The sequence below is a fragment of the Equus quagga genome, chromosome 10, assembly GCF_021613505.1.
Source record: "Equus quagga isolate Etosha38 chromosome 10, UCLA_HA_Equagga_1.0, whole genome shotgun sequence".
In the NCBI taxonomy this organism is placed as follows: Eukaryota; Metazoa; Chordata; class Mammalia; order Perissodactyla; family Equidae; genus Equus; species Equus quagga.
The window spans coordinates 83,760,246-83,769,033 of record NC_060276.1 but is presented as its reverse complement, the minus strand read 5'-3'; the positions used below and the strand labels follow the sequence as shown (position 1 = coordinate 83,769,033).

The 8,788-nt window shown below is 48.2% G+C and overlaps 1 protein-coding gene across 1 annotated transcript; it reads left to right on the top strand.

Moving 5' to 3' along the window:
• Nucleotides 1-247: 247 nt before the first annotated feature.
• On the top strand, nt 248-6,344 carry LOC124245486 (protein SSXA1-like). Its single transcript, XM_046672875.1, is given in 6 exon segments — nt 248-281; nt 1,302-1,437; nt 1,683-1,797; nt 2,145-2,243; nt 6,248-6,301; nt 6,304-6,344. Coding segments are annotated over 5 exon segments (378 nt in total). The 5' UTR covers nt 248-281; nt 1,302-1,368.
• Nucleotides 6,345-8,788: the final 2,444 nt, after the last annotated feature.

Here is an 8,788-nt window from a genome sequence, read left to right as displayed (position 1 = left end):
CATGCGTGCCTACAGAACCCGGAGCGGCCAGTTCTCGCAGAGAGCAACCTCGCTTCAAGCGGGAAAATTAGAGTCTCCACCCAGTTTGAGAAGCATTCCTGTCCCTGGAAACTGGACTGATAGACCCCACTCCTGCCTCACTTGCCCCGCCCACTTTCCTACCTCCGATTGGCCAGATCAAATTTACTAACCGTTCTGGTTGGTCGATTGTTCTTGGGCAGTTGCGCTGCAGGATTTCGCGTCGTCGTGGACCTGCTGTTCGCCGCCGCCTCGCTGCTGAGGTAGGTTTTTTCTGCGGCTCTCCCTGGACAGGTTAAGGGGTTCAGGTAGAAAAGCTGGCAGGCTCTTCACAGCGCTCAAGCGGTTGGGTCTTTGCTTTGCGTCCCCCCCGCCCCTCATCTTCAACATCCTTAGGGCTAAGAGACAACTGAAAGCCTTTCGGAGCGATCCTCATCAGGCAGAGATAAAACTAAAACTATCTTCAGTCTCTGAGACTCCCTAATTGCTGTTCCTGAGGGAAGCAAAACTCCCGTCAGCCTGAGAAACCTCCAAATCAGCCAGACTCCCCTAGGTTTCCTCAACCAGAGATGATAGCCTCTGCCTAAGGAGCTGCTTTCTTGCTTCCTCTGGGATAAAGCAGCAATCTTCTGGGCCTCAGAGACCCCTAAGTTTCCTCTCCCTGAGAGACTCCCAATGCCGTCAGTTTGGGGAGCACCAGATTGCCGCGTTGAAACTCCCCACATTCTCAGCCTGAGTGGTGGCTGGTCCTGTAGTCTCCAAGATTCCAGCTCTCTTCACTCCAATAATTTTCAAATGACCTAGTAATAGCTTCTAAATCCGCTGATATTAATGATCCTCTTTTCTTTTCAACAGAGCGAAGCCCCGCATCCTTCTGCCTGAAAACTCAAACCCATCAGTCAGAGACACCATATGATCTCTGGGACTAACCTCCCCCCTCCTTTCCCTCAAAACACCACCCCCCCAAATAAAACTATACACTCACGTCACTGATTCCCCAACAAGGGTCTTTATATCTTTCCTTCAGGATAAGCCAAACTCCGGGCAAACTACTAACAACAGTAACCAACCCCCTTCAAAGGCTCAAGGCTGCCTTGATCATGCTCACAGAAAACCTGTCATCCCTAATCAATACTTTTCCCAGAGGCCTCCAGCCCCCTATTCTCATCTGACTTCCCTCCATGTCCTTACTCAAGGACAAATATGCCCAGGATGAAGAAAAGTAGAACCTTGATTCCAGGTGACTGAGTATGGCCTTCCCTCAGTGCTTTCTCTCTCTACAGGACCTTTGCCCTTGTGGTTGGAGAAACACAGGCTGCGTCTCTTTGAGATCAGACCGTTCCCAGTGCCATGAACAGAGACAGTTCCTTTGCAAAGAGCCTTAAGAAGGGTACCTGGAAATCGGAGAAGGAATGCAAGGTGAGGTGATCTAGAGAAGGTCAGAGGAGAGGCCCAAGGGACAGGGTAGGGTGACTAGATTTCTGAGGAGGTGAGGTCAGAGGTACTGGGGACAAGGAGCAGGGTGTCAGGCGGCCATCTGGAGCCTCGGGAGCTCCCCACCCTCACTCGGTCCTTGCCTGACATCCCTGGAGACGGCAAGGTCTGTGAATGTCAGCCGTGTTTAGCTGAGTTGCTGCCCGGATTTAATTTTCTTTGTTTTCTAGGCCTTCGAGGATATTTCCAAATACATCTCTAAGGAAGAGTGGGCAAAGCTGGGATACTCCGAGAAAATCACCTATGTGTATATGAAGAGAAACTATGACACCATGACTAGTCTAGGTAACAGGAAATTCTGAGTCCAGACAAGCCTGGGAACATATGACCATGCCCCATTCCCTTGCCATGCCATGGCTGCTGCTTAGGCTGCAGCAAGGGTCCCCACTTTCCTTTTAAGGGGGGAGAAATCTCAGGGCAGCTTCTGGGCATTCTGCTCTTTTATATCCTGTGCAGGGCTGAAGGCAGCAGTGGCCACAGAGATTCTCAGATCTAGATCCTGCACGTTTCTCTCCCACCGGCCCTTGTTTGCATCCCCCTGGCTGATGAGCTTTACTGTCCGTGCTGCCTCCCAGCATCCCACCCTCCTCTCAGGCTGTCTCTTACGGAACAAATATTTTGCTTCTTTCTAGGTCTCAGGGCCAAACTCCCAGCTTTCATGTGTCCTAAAAAAGGGAACACAAAATCCCGTGGGCGTAATTCTGGTAAAGGTCGGAACCCCAGGAATCAAGGTGAGTGACAGGAAGGGCCTGGAAAGAATCTCCTGAAGCCTGACTGCTTTGGGGTCCAGCTGCTTGGGAAAGATTCTCCGGAGTTTGTTCTCCCAAAAGCATCATGGCTGAGTGAAAAAGTTGGATGCAGAAGGTCAAGTACAGTCAGAGGTCATTCATATAAAATCCTAAAACATGAATATATAGTTTATGGATAATAAGTAAATAGCAGATGTATAAAAACCTTAATGAGAATAAAACCCATCAAATTCAGGAGTGGGGAAGTGGAGAAGGAGGGAGGGCAGGGGTCGGTGAGGGCTGCACAGATGCCTTCAGCTGTGACTTGTTTATAGTGTTTTCTTATATTTTGAGTAAAGATCTCAAGGTGATCTGAAGCAGTTGTGGCATAATGTTGAGATCATGCTAGACTCAGCAGTGCATGCACACGTGTTTCCAATATTATTCTCCATAATTTTCTGTATGTTTGAAACATTTCTTTTTAAGGGAGTTATTGTTCTTGCTAAACACCCTTAATGAATCACCGCACAATTGAGAAAAATGTAATGAAAGTCCAAATCCACCAAAAACTTCCAGAGTCAATTTCATAACAGCGCATAGGTGTTGGATAAATGTCTTAAGAGAGAAAGTGATTAGCACAGTATGTAAGGGCATACAGCTCTTTCCCTGTGTTTTATCAAAACCGAATAGTCTTCTCCCTCCTAATCAAACCTGATTCTGTGCTGAGCTTGGGAGAGAGTTTGAGAGAGCAGCTCTCACACACACCCTGAGCTTTCCCACTTGTCGGTGAGCAGAGGCAACATAGGGTGAAAAAAAGCAACGGGTTCCAGAACTCTTTGTGCATCTGAGCAGTGTGTGTACTCACTTTAAAGGGGACGGGATGTGTTCACCTGCTTTTCCGCTCTGAAAGTACAGTTGTAAGAAGACAGGGTCAGAATGTTCAAACTGACTCCAATAGACCTCTGACTCCCCGGCTAAGGGAGCTGGATTCCACAGGCTCCCAAACTGCGAGAGCACTGAAAATCCAGGGCTGGGGTGTCTACAATGTTTTTGACATTAAAGGAATGCCTTTATAGTGGAAACATTCCAGAACTGCTGGACTAAATCATCCATGGTTCATCACACACCGAACAGCTTCACTGAGGTATAATTGACCTACTGTAAAATTCACCCATTGTAAGTATACCGTGGTTTTTAGTTGCCACACATCTTTAAGGGAATACAGTTCAAATTCCCAACCAATCAATTTAATTCTTGGGGGGAAAAAAGTAAGAAATATGGAATGGAATAGGATGAGGTGGGGATGGGGCTTCATTCACATTTTGTAAAGCGTCAGAAGGAAAATTATGAATTGATGCTGCAAGTAAACTCATAAACCATTACTAAAGATAATGCAGAAGCCCAGCTCACAATAACTCCTTGACAGTGAGTGGGCTCGACCCTCTGCTGCAGAATTCCCTGGTACCGCAGGAGTCTTTCTGGAGTTTGGGAATATTTACAAAGAAAAGAAAAGAAAAACCTTCTGATTTATCACCTTCTTTTAGATGAACCTCCTCAGAAGGCTTCCAGTGTGCAACAGAGAAAACGCCAGAAGGTGAGTATCTCCCAAATCTACAAGACCAGGGACCCTTTCTCCCTCCACGGATGTGAATATTGGGAAGAGTGGGAGAATATCAAAAGTGGCCTGGCCCTCACTGCCTCCCTGTCCTGATCTCTTTATCACAATGCCCGATGGAGCATCAATAGCTTTATAGTAATTCATAACACTTGTGGTAGCTGATACTTCTTTTATTTTCATAGTGATGCCAGATATTTTAAGCAATTCACATGGATTAATGCGTTTAAGCCTTAAGCAAACCTCTGTAGCGTTGTTACTATCATTATCCAGAAATAATAATGAGGATATTATTATATGATATAAATAATAGTGAAGAGGAGGATATTGTGGCACAGCAATGTTAAATGAGCTGCCTGATTCGCAATGGCAGTGGCAGTAGTCTAACCCAAAACCCCACACCATTCCCAAGCTCATAAACTGTTTCATATGTTTATGAAGTTCCGGCGTTCCCCCCAGGGCTTTATCTCACAGCTGCTGCTGCTGCTTCCATTTAGACACCCAATCTCGCAACAGGAAGTATCAGTTCCTCTCTGCTCTGTCTCGGGGCCACTGTCATCTGGTTTAGGAGTCACTTAAACTGTGGGCCCCTCCCTACCGTGAGCTCCTTCGGGGCCTCATCTGCACCTGAGACATCTCTGAAGCCTCAGTCCCAGCCCAGGGGGACGCTCAGAGGTGCCTGCGTGTTTATTGAAGAAGCGATTCCACAACTACAGATTAAACTCTAGTTTAGAGGGCAAAGGGGTCTGGGAATTGGAGACTGGAGGAGAGAATTCAAAGAAGGAGCATGAGAGGAAGTATTCGTTTTTATTATTGCCACATTTAAACAGTGTTCACAAGCTCAGAAAGTACTTTCCCTTTGCTTGGTTTACATTTATCGTTCACTGTTTCATAAATGTGGGAGCTGAATGAAAGGTAGCTTAAGGTTGTTGGTCAATGACACCCTCTGGCACAAGCAGAATTGGTACGGGAACCACCTCGCCTGTTTCCACATTAAACATTCTTGCCAGGGTAGGACAGTCTGTCATGCCTGGCGCTGCTTGCTTTGCCATGTACAGTCATTTCTGGGAACCATTCCTTTCCTCTCCCCTCCCTCATTCATCTCCTCCACACCATTTTCCAGCAGTGTTTTGTCCTCTCTGTGCGTTTTCACATCTACTCTCCCAGCAGCTGTCTACTAGCTTATATGTGATCCCTTATATTTGATAGAAGCCCCTCCTTTCTTTCACAGACCTCGTGGATTCTTAGAATGCCGTTCTTCCCCAAATCTTCTGTATCCCACACTCCCACTTACATGGAGGCTTTTGCTGTTTACAAGAGTGTTGGTCTGGAAAGAGCGTGAAGACAAACGTTCTAGTCCTGGAAACACCCCTCATTTAGGCCATTCCTTTTCCTTCTAACCTCCCAGGTTCCTCACAATTTAAGTATGAGTAATGTAACGAGCTCCCAGAGTTGTTGAGGATGTTAAGATACTGTATGTGAAGATAGCTTGTAAGCTTTAAAGCACTAGAGAAATATTATATTGTTTATATATGACCTTCACATTAAAAAGGTGATGCGCAAGAAGCCAGCAAAGGAAAAGAATGATTCAAAGCCAGTACCAGTAACACCCGGCTCAAAGCAGGCTCACGAACAGCTGTGCCCCCTGGGAGAAGCGAGTACCTCTGGTCAACAGAGTGAGAAGACACCAGGTAAGAGAAAACTATGTGGGAACGACTCCTCTGGCTTCCCTGGCTACATTCGAGTGTGTGGTCTAGGCGTGGGCGATGGATCCTGGGTAGGCCTCGGTCCAGGCTGGACTGAGGAGCTCGCCCAGCTCCAGCTGAGATGTTAGAACATGACTTCCAGTGTCACAGACTTGAATTGTCATCGATATAAAAGCCGTTTAACTGTGGACAAGTCTTCGAAATTCTCTGAAGTCTAGATTCTAGTCCACAAAATGGAAATAAAGAATCAGATTCACAAATTGTTCAAAGGCCTTGAATTAAATCTAGAAGGCCCGACAACATGAAAGGTGCTGGAGTAATTCCATCTGTGATAAGCTGGGAACGTATCTTCCTCAGAGTTGCAGTCCTAGCCCTCAGCTCAATGCCTGATGCACAACATGCCCTTGATTATACGCTGCATGAGAGAAGGTCTGAATGAATGTTCCGGTAATGAAAGAGGTCGAGGATCTAAACCTGACCATGGGAGGAGCCAGAAGCTAAGACACTAACTGACATTTTGTGTGTGTTGGTGCGGGTCTAAGTCTCTGAGTCAGAAGATGTGGCACAGACTATGTAGAAGGCCCACGGGCACTTGGGAGGGAGGAGGCATCTCCTTATCTGACAAAACAGAGCCTAACACTCCCCAACCCACCCAAGCTCCAGTTACCAGCTCTTCTCCACCACAGGACCCGGGGAGGGCAAGACTAATGTCTGGGCCCACAGATTGCGAGAAAGAACCCAGTAGCATATGAAGAGATCAGTCATCCTGAGGAAGATGACTAACTCTGTAAGTGACCCTTCAATCCATCCTCACACCCCTGCAAGATGCACTGTTCCGTTATGGTACTGGTATCCCAGCTTGTCACTTGTTCCCCAAGTCATTCTTTTCTCCTAGTCCCTTGGGGTGCAGCAATGAGGCTAAGCGTTGAGGTTTCCCATGCTCTTCCTACTCCCTGCTCTGTATATTCAGGGATCTTCCCCTCCCAGGATGCTGTGGGCTCCAAACCCCAGGTCAGCTCTTGATGTGTAGGCCACACTTTCATCTAGCCCAAGAACTCATAGGACAGGTGAGGGAGTCACTTTGGCCTGCGCAGAAGGTTCGCTTTGAGGAACAGTGGGAGATGCGTGCAGACCATGAGGAAGGGTGGAGTCGCAGTGCTCAAGCTCCTGCAGGGCGGGTTGAGGAGGGGGGGATTGATTTCTCAGGCAGTGGGAGCTCACTGCCACTTATATTCTCTGCTTTCTCCTTGCCTCAGCCTCAGGGATGTGACAAGTGCCCATGATAAGAAGCAGAACCTGGCGGCCTTTCACGAACATGGGTGTGGCTGTGAACTCCTGGCCATTAAGTGTATAGCAAGTGAAAAAAAGTGTTCACGGCAGTGAAAAGTTCAGCACGATTTTCCTTACTACGTGCCAAACATTCTGTTAGATGTTAGAGGTTTGTTAATGAGTAAGCCATATACCTAATGCGTATTTCTGTCTGTGTGTCCATGCACCTACCTTAGAAAACAAGTATCGTTAGATGTTCTCTGCATAGAACAGCACTACCCTCCCCTTCCCCGGGGAGAGGACTACTGAGGGCAGTTCTGGGCATTTGATTCCAGACGTTTTTCTCTGCATTTACACACACACACGCACACGCACACACACACGGGGTACCACTATGCGCATCTCCCACCTGCTTTCTCCCACTACCAGCGTGTCCTGGACAAGTCCCCCTCATTCTATTTCCTCTTCAGCGGATGCTTCATGCTGCAAACTTCCATTATTCTTTACCCTGCATTAGTCACTGACAATTAATAAACATTGACAAGGTTTTCCCAGTTGTTTGCTCCTCTCGTTCTTGCACACACAGCCCTGTGCACCTGTGTGAGCGTTTCTTTAGCACACATTCTTAGAAGTAGAATTGCTGGGTCAAAGGGTTCATGCATTCAGCAAGCACCTGATGAGGGCATACTGTTACCAAGCAGTATTCTAGGTGCTGAAGAGACATCAGGGAGCAAGACAGACAAAAGTTCCTGCCCATGTGGAGCTGACATTCTAGTGGGGGATGTTTCCAGTTGTTTTTTTGATGGACACTCTACAGCCCAGTCCTGGGGCAGGATTCTGCAGCTGGTGGTTGAATGCCTTAGCTATACCAACCTGTAAGATCCTTAGAGTCAAGGGCTGGGATGGTCCATTTAGGAGTGTGTGGGAGGAGACAGAGATGACACCATCAACCGGGGAACGCGGAGGAATAGGCAAGGAGCGCTCCCTGTGGGACATGTGGACAGAAATGGAAGAATCCACTTAGTCGTGATTCAGGAGAGCAACAGGTGGGAAAGTCCACTGGACAAAGGCATGAAACTGCCCATCAGGGGTCTCACGACCAAGGGCTTGGGGGCTGGGGTAGGGATGAAGAGTCAAAAATGGGACAGTTCTCTTCCCCACTAACATTGCAGGCTACAGAGATGGGACAGTCAGCTCTGGGGAAGGGAAGAGGGGAGTCTATTTTAGAACAAACCATTGTATGTGGTGAAGGACGTTAAGGCCACCAGCAGAGGTCACCAAGGTGATTTGCATGCGACATCAAACACCAGCCCTAGATGGATGGAGGATTGCACTGTTTTGACCATCCACTGCCCGTCACCTTGGCCTTCTGGCTCCCATCCAGCCTTGGAAGGTCTCCCCTCTCCTACTGAGGCTTCCATCTCCCCTACCTCTACCTTCATCCCGCCTCTGGACCTGTCCTCTCCTCCCAGTAGCTTTGGATCAAAGGCAGAGCGCAACAGTAAATGAGCAGATGATTGGTTCCTGGAGAAGAAGGGTGGGAATCAAGTCTCTCCTTGTTCTCTGACTGGTCATCATGACTCCAGGCTGGAGCCACAGTTGCTGGGCTGGAATTGGGTTTCCCCCTCCCATGCACACAGTGTAATAGCTGCAAGGTGGCAGGATCACTGTCCACACAGCAACCCTGGCATTGAGCCTGGGTCTGGGTCTCCTGAAGCCCTCAGAGATGGGTGACTGCACCCAGGAGGAGCTTGTTCTAGGAAACTGAGAAAAGCCTCAGAGAATCGACACTCTGTGGAGCTCTAGACCTGGGAGTTGGTGTAGGCCGTGACAGATGCGTGGGGAATGGGGCATGGCTGAGGGTCTGGACAGATGTGGACACACACTTAAACCCTCTCTGGCAAGCATGTTCCCCGAAGCACATCCTTCCTCACAGGGGTGACCCTCTCTGCAGAGCC